General features: G+C 44.3%; 1 protein-coding gene across 1 annotated transcript in view; it reads left to right on the forward strand.

Moving 5' to 3' along the window:
- Positions 1–509: 509 nt before the first annotated feature.
- Positions 510–21,380, forward strand: part of LOC110526614 (72 kDa type IV collagenase) — a 33,418-nt gene continuing 12,547 nt past the window's right edge. The window contains exons 1-10 of the mRNA XM_021607728.2: positions 510–864; positions 1,298–1,524; positions 2,360–2,508; positions 3,079–3,207; positions 3,466–3,639; positions 5,075–5,248; positions 9,387–9,560; positions 9,993–10,148; positions 10,383–10,509; positions 20,263–20,399. Of these exons, the coding sequence (XP_021463403.2) occupies positions 709–864; positions 1,298–1,524; positions 2,360–2,508; positions 3,079–3,207; positions 3,466–3,639; positions 5,075–5,248; positions 9,387–9,560; positions 9,993–10,148; positions 10,383–10,509; positions 20,263–20,399 (1,603 nt within the window). The 5' untranslated portion in view covers positions 510–708. The remainder of the gene's footprint in view (positions 865–1,297; positions 1,525–2,359; positions 2,509–3,078; positions 3,208–3,465; positions 3,640–5,074; positions 5,249–9,386; positions 9,561–9,992; positions 10,149–10,382; positions 10,510–20,262; positions 20,400–21,380) is intronic.

Here is a 21,380-nt window from a genome sequence, read left to right on the forward strand (position 1 = left end):
TAGCTTGCACCATTGCAGTTGCTGTGCGTTCTGTGTGGTGCATACGTTGGATTTATCGAATGTATGCGTCAAACGTTATGCGTAGACGGCTTGACAGGAATGGTAGCAGAAGTTGAACTTGTGTTGCATACATATCCAGATGATGCTGCATACCATTTTGCGCAAACGCCCTTTCGGTGTGATCGAAGCGTTACAAGACATTCCCTGGAGGTCCGCGGTCCATGGCCTCTGTTCGTCGATAGCCTAGAAAGGCACACTCTTTATGCTGATTTTTCCCTATCTATTTACTCTCATTGTCAATATATCTCCTATTTATAATGGATTCGTGCCATCATTGTACCCGCTTCAATATATGTGCAAATACAACGAATAGGCCTAGCCTACAATGCAAAGAACACCGACCACAGAGGCCAAGGGAGGCTAGGAATTACGCAGTAAACTCGTAATTGGAACAGGTCTCCGGTTACATTTCTCCAAAGTTCCCCGATTTGGGGAGACTGCGCAGTCTGTAGCCTACACTTCCCGTTGAAAGCAGCATACAAAATTGCATGTGTAAGCACAACTGAGTTAGCAGACCTGGGTTGCAGTGCAGAATGTCCCGTTGAGGAGAAGATAAAGCAACAGAAGAGGCAAGAGGACATCCAACCCAGAAACGTTCTGTTTTTCTCCATCCTGATTACATACACAGCGATTCTCCACCGGGGAAAGATGGGGTGCCAGACGGCATTTAGCCCCCGACACCTTGTCCTCAAAGTGTTTTTGGTACAGTTAATCGCCTTTCTCCAGAAAACCTCTGCAGCCCCCTCGCCCATTATCAAGTTCCCAGGAGACGATAGTCCAAAAACAGACAAAGAAGTGGCTCTGGTAAGTGTTCCTTAAACAATTTTCATAGTGGGAATGTAATGTGACTTTTTCTTCAAACTACTTTATCGGTTATTTTCAATAAATTCAGGAAGATAGAACATAAAATCCATTCTACCATTTGTGAATTACTTTAAAATGACAAATAATTCATGAAACTCATAATGTTTTGGCTTCAGACCTGATAGTTGGATACCCACTGGGCACACACTGGTTGAATCAACATTGTTTCCACTCATTTCAATGAAATTACGTTGAACAGACATTGAACTGACATCTGTGCCCAGTGGGGATGTTTCATTGTGTAATGCACACAAATGTTCATGCATTCATTGATACAGTATGTCTACATGGATGAATGCACTATATAGAGTAGGAAGGCATCAGAATATATCCTATATCAACTCATAGGCTTGTCTTGTATTCTCTTCTGCAGCACTATCTGAACAAGTTCTATGGCTGCCCACAAGACAGATGTAATCTCATGGTGCTGAAAGACACCCTGAAGAAGATGCAGAAGTTCTTCTCTCTGCAAGAGACGGGCGAGATCGACCCCAAGACAGTGGAGATCATGAAGAAGCCCCGCTGTGGAGTTCCTGATGTTGCCCAATACAACTTCTTCCACAGGAAACCCAAGTGGCAGCAAAACGCCATCACCTACAGGTCAGTGGTCAAAACATGTTCGTTTGGCCCAAATAGTGTTTTGGTATAGGGAGTTGTGCAATAGGCTTTGAACCCCATGTGCAGTAGGGTTGTACTCCATATATCTCCCTATGTTGCTGTGCAATGTGCTGACTGCTGAACTAAGGAAATGACTAAGGAAATGACTCCTCCAGACCCTGCAGTTTGTTTTGGGGAGATGAAAACCTCAACTATGTGCTGCCCACCAACCCAACCACAATCTGCTAGCTCCAAGATTCCTGTACAATGTGTGCTTGTTTGATATGTTTTATTTGAGGTTAAGAAGAGAGTAAAGTTCTGTTGTTTACATCAGCCCTTTCTGTGTCCTCATGACCACTCAGACTCACTGTATGTACCATGGAGAAAAACAAAGATGGGGAGGAGTTTACCAAAACAACAAGAGACAGATCGTTATCCTGCTCAGACAGGCTCACATAGCAGGGGTTAGTTGCTGGACTCTCTCATGTAGCATTCTAACCACATTAGTCATAGGCAAGGCCTGAAGACTGATGGACTTTATGTCCAGAAGGGGAGTTTAGGAAAGCTCTGATCTATTGTTTTTGTCCTGTAAATAGAAGAGAGATGGGTGTACAAGCTTTTGCCTTCTGCATTTTGAATCTCACGTTTGAGGGTTTTATATGCTGACGTTGGTCCCTCTTCTGCTTGTAGTACATGTATTTCCTCAAGCATACCTAGTCAATCACACAGTAATATTCCATTATGTAAGATGTATCATGCAGCACATCTTCAGCCAGGGATGAGCTGTTTAATGAGTCTCCTCCTCAGTTTCTTCTCCTCTCTGTGTTCCACCTCTCAGGATTCTAGGCCACTCTCCTGACCTGGACGAGGAGACTATTGATGACGCCTTCTTAAGGGCCTTCAAAGTCTGGAGTGACGTCACCCCACTCAAGTTCACCCGCCTCATGGATGGAGAGGCTGACATCATGATTAACTTTGGCCGCAACGGTACGGTATTACAGAACAGTTTTGACTTTTATATCCTGCTGAATGTACTGTATGAAACGTCAGCAATGCCAGATGATGAGTAGCCTAGTTAAACCAGACTTAATTCTGCTCTCACCTTCGTTCAGACTGGTTTAACCAGGCTACTCATCACCCGACTATTGCGCAAAAGGGCGGAAGTTGCTGGGAACTAGATTAGATGATGGGTGCTCAGTGCTGCTAATCGTATAGTGTAGTACCGTAGGCCTGCCTATGTGTGAGTTACTAGTTGCTCTTTCTCTGGGTTCCCTGTGTCTCACATAAAGTCAATATTCTCGTGGCGAGGCCAGACATCAAGTAAGAACATATGGAGGTCACTGTCTGACCGACTTGTGGTCAAAACAAGCCCAGAATGACGTGTTTTCATGACATGTCTTCATGGCACCATCCCAGTGATCTACACTGTTGAAGTCTAACACTAGCTACTTCAGAAACAGTTCTATTCTGAGTTGAATCCATCCAGTAAGGCTGTAATTGTATACTGATCTGTGCCTTGAGTCCTTTTGTTTTAGCCCTTGTTATGTGAATCCACAGAGCATGGTGATGGCTACCCCTTCGATGGTAAAGATGGTCTGCTGGCTCATGCCTTCGCTCCTGGACCAGGCACCGGAGGAGACTCCCACTTTGATGACGACGAGCAGTGGACACTGGGAGAAGGACAAGGTACTGGAGACTGTACTGTCTGAGTTGTAAATGAAGTCTGTAAATACGAGTTCATCCTGATGTAATATATAAACCTACTTGTTTTTACTTATCACCTATTTATTCATTGTCATACATGGCACGTTTTTAAAGCAATCTGCGGTTAATATTTCACAAAAGAAATGGAGATAGCTGAACCACACGGTATCTGAAACAGCTCTGTTTGGGCTCTTTGGATCATCACCTCTCCCCTCAACCCCATCCCCCTCCTCTCCACAGTTGTGAAGGTGAAGTTTGGTAATGCAGAGGGGGAGTTCTGTAAGTTCCCCTTCATGTTTATGGGGAAGGAGTACAACAGCTGTACCAATCAGGGCCGTGATGATGGATTCCTCTGGTGCTCCACCACATACAACTTTGACGACGACGGCAAATACGGTTTCTGTCCCCATGAGTGTGAGTAGGAGCCAACATGGCTGTGTTTTTCTTTTTCCTCTAAAGACTTCCTGGGTTTCTGTCCCCATGAGTGTGAGTAGGAGCCAACATGGCTGTGTTTTTTCCTCTAAAGACTTCCTGGGTTTCTGTCCCCATGAGTGTGAGTAGGAGCCAACATGGCTGTGTTTTTCTTTTTCCTCTAAAGACTTCCTGGGTTTCTGTCCCCATGAGTGTGAGTAGGAGCCAACATGGCTGTGTTTTTCTATTTCCTCTAAAGAGTTCCTGGGTTTCTGTCCCCATGAGTGTGAGTAGGAGCCAACATGGCTGTGTTTTTCTATTTCCTCTAAAGAGTTCCTGGGTTTCTGTCCCCATGAGTGTGAGTAGGAGCCAACATGGCTGTGTTTTTCTATTTCCTCTAAAGAGTTCCTGGGTTTCTGTCCCCATGAGTGTGAGTAGGAGCCAACATGGCTGTTCTTTTCTTTTTCCTCTAAAGACTTCCTGGGTTTCTGTCCCCATGAGTGTGAGTAGGAGCCAACATGGCTGTTCTTTTCTTTTTCCTCTAAAGAGTTCCTGGGTTTCTGTCCCCATGAGTGTGAGTAGGAGCCAACATGGCTGTGTTTTTTCCTCTAAAAAGTTCCTGGGTTTCTGTCCCCATGAGTGTGAGTAGGAGCCAACATGGCTGTTCTTTTTCCTCTAAAGACTTCCTGTGAATGTATTGTGCAAAACAGTTATAGTATGCATTTTGATATCTACATGGACTGTATAAAGTTAAGAGTGTTGCATTCAGCAGTCCCTCAAGGAACATCTATTGTGGTGTTTTAGCTATAGTTTCTGACGAGGAGTTGGCCAGGAGTTACTCCAGATGAGAGGTTTGTGATTAGTTAGAAGAAGCTTTGTTGCTGTTGGACTGGGACCAAATGGGTGGGAGTACATTCTGGGAAACTAGTGTTGTTGTCTGGGTCATAAAATACTCCCACTTCTCTGTGTTGCTGGGCAAGATTCATGAAGCTTTTCATCAGTCCTTTTGTCTGTCTGTTTGTGCTGCTGTCCATGGTACTGGCATTAGGGTATAGACTCACCATAAATGAGCGCAAAGACATATTGATACATATAGGCTTACAGTCGACTCATATGAGACCAACAGTCTTATGAAACTTCCTAACTGGTTATCCTTTGATCTTGAGAAAATGGCGTACTCAGTGAAGTCTTGTGAAACATTTCTCTTGTTGATAGTTTTATATACTGTTGATATACTGTAGCAATAAACATTTTAGTCTGGACAGAGTGGATGTGTAACACCCTGACAAGCAATGATTTTGCGGTTCAGTTAGCTTATGATTGAGTCTGTGAAATCACTCAAACTCAGGCTCAACGTAACTGCCATGGAATTTGATTAAATTATGGAAACCTACTGTAAACTCAGTATAGATAATTCCTTCAACTTCCTGTGTTACAGTGCTGTTCACCCTGGGTGGAAACGCGGACGGAGCTCCCTGTAAGTTCCCCTTCACGTTCCAAGGGGAGAACTATGATGGTTGCACCACTCAGGGGCGTGACGACGGCTACCGCTGGTGTGCTACGACTGAGAACTATGACAATGACAAGTCCTACGGGTTCTGCCCTGAAACAGGTGGGTTCCTAGTTCATACTGTCCAAGCCCAAAGGTGTCTCTCCTTCCCTATAGCATACAAGCCTCATCAGCTGTGTTAACCCAAACAGCTAAGGGCACTGATGCATCCAACAGACCTGACTGTTGCATGGAAACCATAATCTGAGGATTATATTGAAATATGTGTGCTTTCGATTGTACTTGAGCCAGGTTGTGTGTGTGTGTGCTAGCGTGTGTTAGTTGTGCGCGGGTCAGCTGTTTCTTCACCCGCCCACTATTGCTATTAACCTATCCCCAACCGCCTCACTATATGTGATAGTGAAAATCTGAGGCCCTCACCCATCCCTAACCCGTGAATGTAGAAAATGTGCTATAGGCTACAGTCAAAGACGGCAGAACAATTTTTTGACGGGAACAGGATATTTATTTTTTCCTAATTTAGATATGTGTCTGCTTATAATTTACAACATTTTGGTGGGCTATTTGTTAGCCAACTTGTCTATAATTAGATACATGTAGCTGTCATTATACAGTGCACACATTTTGTAACGTTACAGCCTTATTTAAAACAATATATATGTATATTTACCCCATAATGACAAAGCGAAAAAAGGTTTTTAGAATTTTGTGCAAATTTATTAAAAATAAAAATCTGAAATACCTTATTTACGTACACTACCATTCAAAAGTTTGGGGTCATTTCATACATGAAATGAGTTGCAAAATTAATAGGAAATATAGTCAAGATGTTGACGAGGTTAAAAATAATGATTTTTAATTTAAATAATAATTGTGTCCTTCAAACATTGCTTTCGTCAAAGACTCCTCCATTTGCAGTAATTACAGCCTTGCAGACTTTTGGCATTCCAGTTGTCAATTTGTTGAGGTAATCTGAAAAGATTTCACCCCATGCTTCCTGAAGCACCTCCCACAAGTTGGATTGGCTTGATAGGCACTTCTTACTGTCAGCTGCTCTCACAACAGCTCAATAGGGTTGAGATCCGGTGACTGTGCTGGCCACTCCAATATAGACATAATACCAGCTGACTGCTTCTTCCCTAAATAGTTATTGCATAGTTTGGAGCTGTGCTTTGGGTCATTGTCCTGTTGTAGGAGGAAATTGGCTCCAATTAAGCGCCGTCCACAGGGTATGGCATGGCGTTGCAAAATGATTATCCTTCCTTCTTCAAGATCCCTTTTACCCTGTACAAATCTCCCACTTCACCACTACCAAAGCACCCCCAGACCATCACATTGTCTCCACCATGCTTGACAGATGGCGTCAAGCACCCCTCCAGCATCTTTTCATTTTATCTGCGTCTCACGAATGTTCTTCTTTGTGATCCGAACACCTCAAACTTAGATTTGTTTGTCCATCACACTTTTTTCTAAATCTTCCTCTGTCCAGTGTCTGTGTTCTTTTTCTGCCCATTCCCAAAAACATTATTTGGCTTTCTGCTCATTCCCAAAGCATTATTTGGCTTTCTGCTCATTCCCAAAGCATTATTTGGCTTTCTGTCCATTCCCAAAAGCATTATTTGGCTTTCTGTCCATTCCCAAAAGCATTATTTGGCTTTCTGTCCATTCCCAAAAGCATTATTTGGCTTTCTGTCCATTCCCAAAAGCATTATTTGGCTTTCTGTCCATTCCCAAAAGCATTATTTGGCTTTCTGTCCATTCCCAAAAGCATTATTTGGCTTTCTGCTCATTCCAAAAGCATTATTTGGCTTTCTGTCCATTCCCAAAAGCATTATTTGGCTTTCTGTCCATTCCCAAAAGCATTATTTGGCTTTCTGTCCATTCCCAAAAGCATTATTTGGCTTTCTGTCCATTCCCAAAAGCATTATTTGGCTTTCTGTCCATTCCCAAAAGCATTATTTGGCTTTCTGTCCATTCCCAAAAGCATTATTTGGCTTTCTGTCCATTCCCAAAAGCATTATTTGGCTTTCTGTCCATTCCCAAAAGCATTATTTGGCTTTCTGTCCATTCCCAAAAGCATTATTTGGCTTTCTGTCCATTCCCAAAAGCATTATTTGGCTTTCTGTCCATTCCCAAAAGCATTATTTGGCTTTCTGTCCATTCCCAAAAGCATTGTTTGGCTTTCTGTCCATTCCCAAAAGCAATATTTGGCTTTCTGTCCATTCCCAAAAGCATTATTTGGCTTTCTGTCCATTCCCAAAAGCATTATTTGGCTTTCTGTCCATTCCCAAAAGCATTATTTGGCTTTCTGTCCATTCCCAAAAGCATTATTTGGCTTTCTGTCCATTCCCAAAAGCATTATTTGGCTTTCTGTCCATTCCCAAAAGCATTATTTGGCTTTCTGTCCATTCCCAAAAGCATTATTTGGCTTTCTGTCCATTCCCAAAAGCATTATTTGGCTTTCTGTCCATTCCCAAAAGCATTATTTGGCTTTCTGCTCATTCCAAAAGCATTATTTGGCTTTCTGTCCATTCCCAAAAGCATTATTTGGCTTTCTGTCCATTCCCAAAAGCATTATTTGGCTTTCTGTCCATTCCCAAAAGCATTATTTGGCTTTCTGTCCATTCCCAAAAGCATTATTTGGCTTTCTGTCCATTCCCAAAAGCATTATTTGGCTTTCTGTCCATTCCCAAAAGCATTATTTGGCTTTCTGTCCATTCCCAAAAGCATTATTTGGCTTTCTGTCCATTCCCAAAAGCATTATTTGGCTTTCTGTCCATTCCCAAAAGCATTATTTGGCTTTCTGTCCATTCCCAAAAGCATTATTTGGCTTTCTGTCCATTCCCAAAAGCATTATTTGGCTTTCTGTCCATTCCCAAAAGCATTATTTGGCTTTCTGCTCATTCCAAAAGCATTATTTGGCTTTCTGTCCATTCCCAAAAGCATTATTTGGCTTTCTGTCCATTCCCAAAAGCATTATTTGGCTTTCTGTCCATTCCCAAAAGCATTATTTGGCTTTCTGTCCATTCCCAAAAGCATTATTTGGCTTTCTGTCCATTCCCAAAAGCATTATTTGGCTTTCTGTCCATTCCCAAAAGCATTATTTGGCTTTCTGTCCATTCCCAAAAGCATTATTTGGCTTTCTGTCCATTCCCAAAAGCATTATTTGGCTTTCTGTCCATTCCCAAAAGCATTATTTGGCTTTCTGTCCATTCCCAAAAGCATTATTTGGCTTTCTGTCCATTCCCAAAAGCATTATTTGGCTTTCTGTCCATTCCCAAAAGCATTATTTGGCTTTCTGTCCATTCCCAAAAGCATTATTTGGTGATTGGCGGTGTAGGCTTTTTGACACATGTACAGTTAAGCCCTGAAGTTTAGGTTTATGCACTAATAACAGAGAGCGTAAAATAATCCCCAAAAAAACTCAGTGTAACCTATATATATTGCACAAGAATTATACATTTATGGATTTTTTTAAGGTATTGTTTCTCTTTATTCAACCCACCCGCCTACCCACCCACCCTTCAGCCACATAATATTTAATGACCCTAAACCCATCCTCCCGGGACTGCAGGTTATGAGTCAACCTGCGCATCACTAGTGTGGGTGCTTGCATTTATTAGTCAAGGTGTGCTGTGCTGATGCCTCCATGTATTGGTGTAAGAGAATGTTATAATGTTCCAGACGTATGGTTTCCAATCTAGTCTCCTGAATGACTGTAAAAGTATTTTACTGAGTGGCTGCTGGCGGGGGTTATTTTCCATTGTGTCAGTGGGGCTGGCTCAGGGGTTTGGGGTAGAGTCGAGAGAGTGAGAGAGTGGGATATGGGGAGGGAGAGAGGGGGGGGTTGAAGGCTGAGGTTTTCATCTGGTTCTAATTGGTTGGGAATGCTGGCGTGCAGTGTAGCCTTGTGTGTAAGAAGCACTGAATGAGAAACAGGCTGCTTAAAAAACTACACAGGCCCAGTATTGTGCTGTACCAACCCAGATCCCAGATATAATATTATCATGCAGGAAAAGAAAAGCCCATTTTTGGAGAGTAGTATTTGGTTTTGTTTTGGATGTACCGTAGATACAAAATACATCGGATGTCAATGTAATTAGAGTCATGGTAGTTTCTCAAGCAAATCCATTTAGCAATTCAACCCAACCCAAAGTTGAAAACTTTTAGCACGACCTCATCGGCACACAAAGAAAAGTCCATTTGGTCCTGAAATATGTATTGTTGTTCACCCATGCAGCCATGTCCACCGTTGGAGGAAACTCTGAGGGTTCCCCCTGTGTGTTCCCCTTCACGTTCCTTGGAGACACTTATGACAGTTGCACTGCTTCTGGACGTAGCGACGGTAAGATGTGGTGCGCCTCCACCAAGAGCTACGACGACGACCGCAAGTGGGGCTTCTGTCCTGATCAAGGTAAATATGTCATCAATGACCTTTGACATTATGTTTGTTTGTAGGTGGTTTTAGCAGTTTAGTGGACAATGACAATTCATGTATATTTATTTGAATAATTTGTATTATTATTCTGTTTTATTCATTAATGTCATTGTCATTGTCTATGCAGAATGAAGGGAAAGTGGCCAACAGGAATTTCCCAACATTGAAACTATTTTCATTCACCTGAATATATTTTTTTAAAACCTTTATTTAACTAGGCAAGTCAGTTAAGAATGACGGCCTAGGAACAGTGGTTTAACTGCCTGCAGAACGACAGATTTGTACCTTGTCAGCTCGGGGATTTGAACTTGCAACCTTTCAGTTACTAGTCCAATGCTTTAACCACTAGGCTACCCTGCCGCCCCAATATGTGTTGCTGTATCTCTCACTCCTATTGGTGTTGTCCAGGCTACAGTCTGTTCCTGGTTGCGGCCCATGAGTTTGGCCACGCCCTGGGCTTGGAACACTCCCAGGACCCTGGTGCTCTGATGGCCCCCATGTACACCTTCACCAAGAACTTTAGACTGTCCAACGACGACATCAAGGGCATCCAGGAGCTCTATGGTCAGTTTGAAATTCTTATGTACTGCTTATGGGTTATGTATGGGTTATGAATGTGTTATGAAGTCATTATGTAGGTACCTTTTTAAAATAACGTGTAACCATGACTTCACCCGCTGTTCATAACCAGAGTGCTTTGGTGAATGTACTGCAGGTAACAAATGCATTTCTCCTTGTTGAAGGATATCAATCTCATCTACTCAATGCTCACCATGTTGCCTCTCCTTTTCCTCTCAGGTACTGGTACAGACAAGCCTGTGCCTCCCACCCAGGGCCCAGTCACTCCTATGGACATCTGTAATGAACCTGTGGTGTTTGATGCTGTGGCCCAGATCAGAGGAGAGACCTTCTTCTTCAAGGACAGGTAAATGATTTACTGGGGATTCTACAGTATTACTTCTGACCGCCAATGGTTAGAGCAACATTTGACCTTTTTAGGTAATTCACTTTTGTTTTGTCTTCTCAAAAAGCATGTTGCCAATCTGACCACTGATCTGTCTACAGGAAACAGGCAGAAAGAACATATAATCTGAAGACTCTTATTTTAGACTCTGTGGTTAGTCATTGGAGCAGACCAGTCCACAAGTTATACCTAACAATCCACAACTAAATCATTTCACCACAAACAATGGGTAGTTTAATAGGGGGCTTTTTTTGGTCTCACAATGCATTCTTTTCTCTTGGCAATCAGGTGTTTTCTTTGAATGAAGGGGGTGGTGTTCTCTGTTTGTCTGAGCTCTAATGCTTATCCCATGCTGTGATAAGTATAAAGTTATGAAACAACTGGTAATAATAACCACTCTCACAATCCTGTATCAACCATGGTAAACCAAAATGGCTGCCTGTTATTCAGATTGTAAACCATTGCCTACTGTACAGTACAGGGTACAGACTTCAACTGGGATTGTCCTATGTAAGTGTAGAAAATTAGAAAAGGAATAGGCTTTCTGTATCTCTCCATCTTATATGATCTGTTGTGGTTCATTCTCAGCTTTCCATGACTCAGTGTACTTTCCCTCTGAAACATGAACTCTTCACCGCAACAGATTAATCCTGTCTGGGACAAATTATGTTAGGAACACTTTCAACCCAAACAATAAGCTATTGCATGCCATCCAAATGACAAAATGTTGACTGAAAAGCAGGTTTAGATTAGGATTCATTGGACATTTATGTGTTCCTTCTCAGACTTTACCGCCACATCTTTTAGCCTTCAAGGTTTTAAGGTCAGCTTTACTATATAGCTGTCATTGCTGACTTGGAACGCTGTCCAAAGCAAACAAGTAGACTTTTTGGACTCAAAAGACTGCAGTCATTCAGCCTGCCTGGCTTTGCCCCCTTCACACCCTGAGTCTGGGGCTGGAGGGAAACCACCCTCAAATCTAGCTTACAAATCCTGCTTTAGTTCATAGAATCCTGCTTTAGTTCATAGAATCCTGCTTTAGTTCATAGAATCCTGCTTTAGTTCATAGAATCCTGCTTTAGTTCATGGAGTCCTGCTTTAGTTCATGGAGTCCTTGCTTTAGTTCATGGAGTCCTGCTTTAGTTCATGGAGTCCTGCTTTAGTTCATAGAATCCTGCTTTAGTTCATGGAATCCTGCTTTAGTTCATGGAATCCTGCTTTAGTTCATGGAATCCTGCTTTAGTTCATAGAATCCTGCTTTAGTTCATGAAATTTTGCTTTAGTTCATGGAATCCTGCTTTAGTTCATGGAATCCTGCTTTAGTTCATGGAATCCTGCTTTAGTTCATGGAATCCTGCTTTAGTTCATGGAGTCCTGCTTTAGTTCATGGAGTCCTGCTTTAGTTCATGGAGTCCTGCTTTAGTTCATGGAGTCCTGCTTTAGTTCATGGAGTCCTGCTTTAGTTCATGGAGTCCTGCTTTAGTTCATGGAGTCCTGCTTTAGTTCATGGAGTCCTGCTTTAGTTCATGGAGTCCTGCTTTAGTTAAGTCTTTACTCGCTGTGGTTCACCATGCATTAACGCTGTTCAGGGAACAGGGACAAACATCATGCTGAAGGCTGTTCTGTGGACTATAAACTACTGTATAAACAGTGTCGTGTTTGACTTCACTTTTGTTTTGTCTTCTCAAAAAGCATGTTGCCAATCTGACCACTGATCTGTCTACATGAAACAGGCAGAAAGAACATATAACCTGAAGACTCTTATTTTAGACTCTGTGGTTAGTCATTGGAGCAGACCAGTCCATGTGTCAAAGTAATATTAACTGTTAAAGGAGGGAGGACTGCCAATTAAAACCGGAGTATGGTTTTAATAGTAGAATTTCTCTCAATAGTTAGTTTAGAAATGATTTGACTATGCCTGTAAGTCATATCTTTGATTGGGTTAGTTTGGTTATTTTTTAGGTATATCATCTGTTGTCTGCTGCTCAAACATCCTAAAGAATCCAAATCCACAAGATATACAGCCACCATGATAAAAGCTAGCAGAATACCTATACAGTGATGTGTTGTGGACACTGGACCTGGGGATTTCAGGAGAGATTCTCAATTTCCTCATCAGCAAGATCATTGTCTCATTCAAAATGATTTGCAGTGTTCTAGTTCCATGATATCATTAACAATGACACATATTCAATGATAGCTATTATTATGGGGTGTATCTCTCAGATGGAGGGAAATGCCATTACGGAGGGAGTTACGGCTGAAGGATCTTAATTTGAGCCAGTTTGCTATAGTAAGGAAATAATCCTGAAGCAAAAGGAAATGTGAATAATTATGTGGATCATAATTAATATAATTTTTTTGTGGGGGTTGATACATTTTAAGTTTGTGCAAATCGAGTCTGAAATGCCAAAGTGGAAATTACAAACTTTAGAAGCCTTTTTAAAACTTGAATAAACTGCTGTGCAGGACAATTCTCATCAACAAAAGAGTGGTCAAATTAAGATCCGACATCTCTATGGAGGAGTTACAATACCAAACCCATAGCTGCAAGATATCTGGACTCAGAGGGCCAGTTAGGCTGTATCTCAGGTTTCAGTGGTGGGATGACTTTGGTCCCTAGTTATTCATTGTTGGCTCTAGGTCACCAGATGGTTTAGCTATCAGAGCCATGGAGCAGAGGAGTGAGAAGAGATGGAACAGAGACCTCGAGAGTGAGGAGAGATTCAATATCAGAGAGAAAGTGAGGGAGGAGAGATTCAATAAGAGAGAAAGTGGGGAGAGATTCAATATAGAGACAAAGTGAGGAGAAATTCAATATAGAGACAAAGAGTGAGGAGAGATTCAATATAGAGACAAAGAGTGAGGAGAGATTCAATATAGAGACAAAGAGTGAGGAGAGATTCAATATAGAGACAAAGAGTGAGGAGAGATTCAATATAGAGACAAAGAGTGAGGAGAGATTCAATATAGAGACAAAGAGTGAGGAGAGATTCAATATAGAGACAAAGAGTGAGGAGAGATTCAAATAGAGACAAAGAGTGAGGAGAGATTCAATATAGAGACAAAGAGTGATGAGTGGAGAGACTCAAGTCAATAAGCAAAGATAAGGATAGAGACTACTAAAGTTATTGGTGTTTTGTTTCCTCAGACAAAAATATGTTTTCACGGAGCTGTCAACCAATGTCAAGGTTAATAGAAATAGCCTAGGACCCATTAGGATATTCATTTCTGTGTGCATCCGTTTTGTTTTCTTCTGCTTCTCCCTATTTTTAGGCAGCAGTGAAAATACAGAGACAGATAAATAGGGAAGTCACAGACTGGAGGGCAGTCACCAGTCTAGTGGGTGAATGTAATGTCTGGAGGGCAGTCACCAGTCTAGTGGGTGAATGTAATGTCTGGAGGGCAGTCACCAGTCTAGTGGGTGAATGTAATGTTTGGAGGGCAGTCACCAGTCTAGTGGGTCAATGTAATGTCTGGAGTCTGGAGGGCAGTCACCAGTCTAGTGGGTCAATGTAATGTCTGGAGGGCAGTCACCAGTCTAGTGGGTGAATGTAATGTCTGGAGGGCAGTCACCAGTCTAGTGGGTGAATGTAATGTCTGGAGGGCAGTCACCAGTCTAGTGGGTCAATGTAATGTCTGGAGTCTGGAGGGCAGTCACCAGTCTAGTGGGTCAATGTAATGTCTGGAGTCTGGAGGGCAGTCACCAGTCTAGTGGGTCAATGTAATGTCTGGAGGGCAGTCACCAGTTTAGTGGGTCAATGTAATGTCTGGAGTCTGGAGGGCAGTCACCAGTCTAGTGGGTCAATGTAATGTCTGGAGTCTGGAGGGCAGTCACCAGTCTAGTGGGTCAATGTAATGTCTGGAGGGCAGTCACCAGTCTAGTGGGTCAATGTAATGTCTGGAGGGCAGTCACCAGTCTAGTGGGTCAATGTAATGTCTGGAGTCTGGAGGGCAGTCACCAGTCTAGTGGGTGAATGTAATGTCTGGAGGGCAGTCACCAGTCTAGTGGGTCAATGTAATGTCTGGAGTCTGGAGGGCAGTCACCAGTCTAGTGGGTCAATGTAATGTCTGGAGTCTGGAGGGCAGTCACCAGTCTAGTGGGTCAATGTAATGTCTGGAGGGCAGTCACCAGTTTAGTGGGTCAATGTAATGTCTGGAGTCTGGAGGGCAGTCACCAGTCTAGTGGGTCAATGTAATGTCTGGAGTCTGGAGGGCAGTCACCAGTCTAGTGGGTCAATGTAATGTCTGGAGGGCAGTCACCAGTTTAGTGGGTCAATGTAATGTCTGGAGTCTGGAGGGCAGTCACCAGTCTAGTGGGTCAATGTAATGTCTGGAGTCTGGAGGGCAGTCACCAGTCTAGTGGGTCAATGTAATGTCTGGAGGGCAGTCGCCAGTCTAGTGGGTCAATGTAATGCCTGGAGGGCAGTCACCAGTCTAGTGGGTCAATGTAATGTCTGGAGTCTGGAGGGCAGTCACCAGTCTAGTGGGTCAATGTAATGTCTGGAGTCTGGAGGGCAGTCACCAGTCTAGTGGGCCAATGTAATGTCTGGAGGGCAGTCACCAGTCTAGTGGGTCAATGTAATGTCTGGAGTCTGGAGGGCAGTCACCAGTCTAGTGGGTCAATGTAATGTCTGGAGTCTGGAGGGCAGTCACCAGTCTAGTGGGTCAATGTAATGTCAAGAGGGCAGTCACCAGTCTAGTGGGCCAATGTAATGTCTGGAGGGCAGTCACCAGTCTAGTGGACCAATGTAATGTCTGGAGGGCAGTCACCAGTCTATTTGGCCAATGTAATGTCTGGAGTCTGGAGGGCAGTCACCAGTCTAGTGGTCAATGTAATGTCTGGAGTCTGGAGGGCAGTCACCAGTCTAGTGGATCAATGTAATGTCTGGAGGGCAGTCACCAGTCTAGTGGGCCAATGTAATGTCTGGAGGGCAGTCACCAGTCTAGTGGGCCAATGTAATGTCTGGAGGGCAGTCACCAGTCTAGTGGGTCAATGTAATGTCTGGAGTCTGGAGGGCAGTCACCAGTCTAGTGGGTCAATGTAATGTCTGGAGTCTGGAGGGCAGTCACCAGTCTAGTGGGTCAATGTAATGTCTGGAGGGCAGTCACCAGTTTAGTGGGTCAATGTAATGTCTGGAGTCTGGAGGGCAGTCACCAGTCTAGTGGGTCAATGTAATGTCTGGAGTCTGGAGGGCAGTCACCAGTCTAGTGGGTCAATGTAATGTCTGGAGGGCAGTCACCAGTCTAGTGGGTCAATGTAATGTCTGGAGGGCAGTCACCAGTCTAGTGGGTCAATGTAATGTCTGGAGTCTGGAGGGCAGTCACCAGTCTAGTGGGTGAATGTAATGTCTGGAGGGCAGTCACCAGTCTAGTGGGTCAATGTAATGTCTGGAGTCTGGAGGGCAGTCACCAGTCTAGTGGGTCAATGTAATGTCTGGAGTCTGGAGGGCAGTCACCAGTCTAGTGGGTCAATGTAATGTCTGGAGGGCAGTCACCAGTTTAGTGGGTCAATGTAATGTCTGGAGTCTGGAGGGCAGTCACCAGTCTAGTGGGTCAATGTAATGTCTGGAGTCTGGAGGGCAGTCACCAGTCTAGTGGGTCAATGTAATGTCTGGAGGGCAGTCACCAGTTTAGTGGGTCAATGTAATGTCTGGAGTCTGGAGGGCAGTCACCAGTCTAGTGGGTCAATGTAATGTCTGGAGTCTGGAGGGCAGTCACCAGTCTAGTGGGTCAATGTAATGTCTGGAGGGCAGTCGCCAGTCTAGTGGGTCAATGTAATGCCTGGAGGGCAGTCACCAGTCTAGTGGGTCAATGTAATGTCTGGAGTCTGGAGGGCAGTCACCAGTCTAGTGGGTCAATGTAATGTCTGGAGTCTGGAGGGCAGTCACCAGTCTAGTGGGCCAATGTAATGTCTGGAGGGCAGTCACCAGTCTAGTGGGTCAATGTAATGTCTGGAGTCTGGAGGGCAGTCACCAGTCTAGTGGGTCAATGTAATGTCTGGAGTCTGGAGGGCAGTCACCAGTCTAGTGGGTCAATGTAATGTCAAGAGGGCAGTCACCAGTCTAGTGGGCCAATGTAATGTCTGGAGGGCAGTCACCAGTCTAGTGGACCAATGTAATGTCTGGAGGGCAGTCACCAGTCTATTTGGCCAATGTAATGTCTGGAGTCTGGAGGGCAGTCACCAGTCTAGTGGTCAATGTAATGTCTGGAGTCTGGAGGGCAGTCACCAGTCTAGTGGATCAATGTAATGTCTGGAGGGCAGTCACCAGTCTAGTGGGCCAATGTAATGTCTGGAGGGCAGTCACCAGTCTAGTGGGCCAATGTAATGTCTGGAGGGCAGTCACCAGTCTAGTGGGTCAATGTAATGTCTGGAGTCTGGAGGGCTACTAGACTGGACACAGTGTGCATCAGTTTAAAAGTGTTGTCACCCAGCTAACACTTTTTTGAGAGCAGATCCCTCTGGTGTAGGTAGAATCCTCTCTCTAATCTCTTTGGTGTGGGTAGAATCCTCTCTCTAATCTCTCTGGTGTAGATAGAATCCTCTCTAATCTCTCTGGTGTAGGTAGAATCCTCTCTAATCTCTCTGGTGTAGGTAGAATCCTCTCTCTAATCTCTCTGGTGTGGGTAGAATCCTCTCTCTAATCTATTTGGTGTGGGTAGAATCCTCTCTCTAATCTCTCTGGTGTGGGTAGAATCCTCTCTCTAATCTCTCTGGTGTAGATAGAATCCTCTCTAATCTCTCTGGTGTAGGTATAATCCTCTCTAATCTCTCTGGTGTAGGTAGAATCCTCTCTAATCTCTCTGGTGTAGGTAGAATCCTCTCTCTAATCTCTCTGGTGTGGGTAGAATCCTCTCTCTAATCTCTTTGGTGTGGGTAGAATCCTCTCTCTAATCTCTCTGGTGTAGGTAGAACCCTCTTTCTAATCTCTCTGGTGTAGGTAGAATCCTCTCTCTGTGGTGTAGGTAGAATCCTCTCTAATCTCTCTGGTGTAGGTAGAATCCTCTCTCTAATCTCTCTGGTGTAGGTAGAATCCTCTCTCTGTGGTGTAGGTAGAATCCTCTCTAATCTCTCTGGTGTAGGTAGAATCCTCTCTCTAATCCCTCTGGTGTAGGTAGAATCCTCTCTCTAATCTCTCTGGTGTAGGTAGAATCCTTTCTCTAATCTCTCTGGTGTATTTAGAATCCTCTCTCTAATCTCTCTGGTGTATTTAGAATCCTCTCTCTAATCTCTCTGGTGTATTTAGAATCCTCTCTCTCTGGTGTAGGTAGAATCCTCTCTCTGTGGTGTAGGTAGAATCCTCTCTAATCTCTCTGGTGTAGGTAGAATCCTCTCTCTAATCTCTCTGGTGTAGGTAGAATCCTCTCTCTGTGGTGTAGGTAGAATCCTCTCTAATCTCTCTGGTGTAGGTAGAATCCTCTCTCTAATCCCTCTGGTGTAGGTAGAATCCTCTCTCTAATCTCTCTGGTGTAGGTAGAATCCTTTCTCTAATCTCTCTGGTGTATTTAGAATCCTCTCTCTAATCTCTCTGGTGTATTTAGAATCCTCTCTCTAATCTCTCTGGTGTCCTCTCTTTAATCTCTCTGGTGTAGGTAGAATCCTCTCTCTAATCTCTCCTGTCTCAGCATGTTGATGGAAAGCAGATCTGGACATGAAGGATGAGTAAGACATGCTGGTGGTTTAACTTCACTGTGTGCTCAGCACCTTATTTACAGTCAATGGCTCAGCACAGGGCTGGGTGGGAAGTCTGCAGAATAATCCACTGAACTGAACCCACTGTTCACTGTCACTGGCCTAGTGATTTAAAATATATATATATTAAACCTTTATTTAACTAGGCAAATCAGTTAAGAACAAATGTTTATTTACAATGACGGCCTACACCGGCCAAACCCAGACGACGCTGGGGCAATTGTGCACCGCCCTGCGGAACTCCCAATTATGGCAGGTTTGGCCGGTGATGAGGTGGACCTGTATGGGATCGAGACACTGAACAAAGAAAGCCCTGCTAGCTAGGTTTCTCTAACCTCTCTGGCTGCATCTTATGCAGGAAGTGTATTACATATGCATCCAGAATGTGACAAGAATGAGAGAAATTATGAAATCTCTGACCCAGATATACAATTTCCTGTTATCTCACAATCAGAGGTGGACATGGATTGTCTTCCTGTCTGATTTAGGGTCAGGTTGGCTTGTTTTGTGGGACTAATTCAATCTTGAATAGATTGCTATAGCAGATCATCATATGACTACTTTGTCCATATCTGCATAGCACTTTATAACCATTAACAGGCTTTATCTATCTGAGAAATATCTGTCTCTTTGAAAAATAGGTCAATGGAAAAGACTTGGGGAGCTGCTGCTGTTTTTGCTCATGCAGCTGCCTGTTGGAAATCTCTGCAAGATGGGTCTTGTTCCCCTGGCTTCTATAAACCCTGGTCCTAACGAGAACCAGATGCTGAATGAATCAGGCTATTGTGGCTTCGCTGCCTGGGCTGCTGAAACTCTCCCTCTCTCTCTTTCCCCCTTACTTTCCCATCTCACATCTCTTACTGTCCTTCACTTTCCCCTCTCTCTTTCCATCTTTCCCCTCTCCCCTCTCTCTTTCCCCCTTCTCTCCTCTCCTCTCTCTTTCCCTCTTCCCTCCTCTCTCTTCCCCTCTTCCCTCCTCTCTTCCCCTCTTCCCTCCTCTCCCCTCTCTCTTCCCCTCTTCCCTCCTCTCCCCTCTCTCTTCCCCTCTTCCCTCCTCTCCCCTCTCTCTTTCCCCTTTCCCTCCTCTCCTCTCTCTTTCCCCTCTCCCTTTCCCTCTTCCCTCCCCTCTCTTTCCCTCTTCTCTCCTCTCTCTTTCCCCTCTCCCCTCTCTCTTCCCTCTTTCCTCCTCTCCTCTCTCTTTCCCCTCTCCCCTCTCTCTTTCCCTCCTCTCCCCTCTCTCTTTCCCTCCTCTCCCCTCTCTCTTTCCCTCCTCTCCCCTCTCTTTCCCTCTTCCCTCCTCTCCCCTCTCTCTCTTTCCCTCTTTCCTACTCGCCGCTCTCTCCTTCCCTCTTTCCTTCACCCCTTTCTCGCTGTTTCTCTCCCATCTCTCCTCTCCCCTTCCCCCCTCTCCTCTCTTCCCCACTGTCCTCTACTCTCCCTTCAACTGCCCCCCCCTTTTCTCCCCTCTCTCGTCTCCTGTCCTCTCCTCTCTGCACCCTCCTCTCCCCTCTCTCTTTCCCCTCTCCCCTCTCTCTTTCTCTTTCCCCTCTCCCCTCTCTCTTTCCCTCTTCCCTCCTCTCCCCTCTCTCTTTCCCTCTTCCCTCTTCTCTCCACTCTCTTTCCCCTCTCCCCTCTCTCCTCTCTCTTTCCCTCCTCTCCCCTCTCTCTTTCCCTCCTCTCCCCTCTCTATTTCCCTCCTCTCCCCTCTCTCTTTCCCTCCTCTCCCCTCTCTCTTTCCCTCCTCTCCCCTTTCTTTCCCTCTTCCCTCCTCTCCCCTCTCTCTCTTTCCCTCTTTCCTACTCGCCGCTCTCTCCTTTCCTCTTTCCTTCACCCCTTTCTCGCTGTTTCTCTCCCATCTCTCCTCTCCCCTTCCCCCCTCTCCTCTCTTCCCCACTGTCCTCTACTCTCCCTTCAACTGCCCCCCCCTTTTCTCCCCTCTCTCGTCTCCTGTCCTCTCCTCTCTGCACCCTCTTACATGATTTGAACCAGTAGGTAACTCCTCTCTCTGCTCTCTCTATCAGGTTCATATTCAGGTCAACCAACTTCCGGGGCAAGCCTTCAGGTCCCATGCTGGTAGCCACCTACTGGCCTGAGCTCCCGGTCACTATCGACGCTGCCTATGAGAACCCACTGGAGGAGAAGACTGTGTTCTTTGCAGGTAATGTATGTATGGGAGACTGAGTTGTGTCATCCAACGTTGAGATACAGTGCTTTGGGAAAGTATTCAGACCCCTTGACTTTTTCCACATTTTGTAATGTTACAACTTTATTCCAAAATTGCTTCTTTTTTTTAAACACACAATATCACAATAATGACAAAGCAAAAACAGGTTTTTAGATTTTTTGGGGAAATGTATTAAAAATAAAAAACAGAAATACCTTATTTACATAAGTATTCAGACCCTTTCTATGATACTCTAAGCTCAGGTGCATCCTGTTTTTATTGATCATCTTTGAGATGTTTCTACAACTTGATTGAAGTCCACCTGTGGTAAATTCAATTGATTGAAAAACATCCAGGAAAAATATGCTGGTGCTGACTAACGGCGAATAAACTATAAAAATAAAGAGAGTCACACACTCCATATATAAACTCCCAGTCATTTATTGGGTAAATCACCAATGTTTCGGCATGATTTGGAAAGGCACAAACCTGTCTATATAAGGTCCCACAGTGGACAGTGTATGTCAGAGCAAAAACCAAGCCATGATGTCGAAGGAATTGTCCATAGCTCCAAGACAGGATTGTGTCAAGGTACAGATCTGGTGAATGGTACCAACAAAATTCTGCATCAGTGAAGGTCCCCAAGAACACAGTGGCCTCCATCATTCTTAAATGGAAGAAGTTTGGAACCACCAAGCCTCTTCCTAGAGCTGGCCGCCTAGCCAAACTGAGCAATAGGGGGAGAACGGCCTTGGTCAGGGAGGTGACCTTAGCTTTTAGAGTTCCTCTGTGGAGATGGGGAGAACCTTCCAGAAGGACAACCATCTCTGCACCACTCCACCAATCAGGCCTTTATGGTAGAGTTGCCAGACGGAAGTCACTCCTCAGTAAAAGCCACATGACAGCCCACTTGGAGTATGCCAAAAGGCACCTAACGACTCTCAGATCATGAGAAACAAGATTCTCTGGTCTGAT

This window comes from Oncorhynchus mykiss, chromosome 6 (assembly GCF_013265735.2).
Source record: "Oncorhynchus mykiss isolate Arlee chromosome 6, USDA_OmykA_1.1, whole genome shotgun sequence".
In the NCBI taxonomy this organism is placed as follows: Eukaryota; Metazoa; Chordata; class Actinopteri; order Salmoniformes; family Salmonidae; genus Oncorhynchus; species Oncorhynchus mykiss.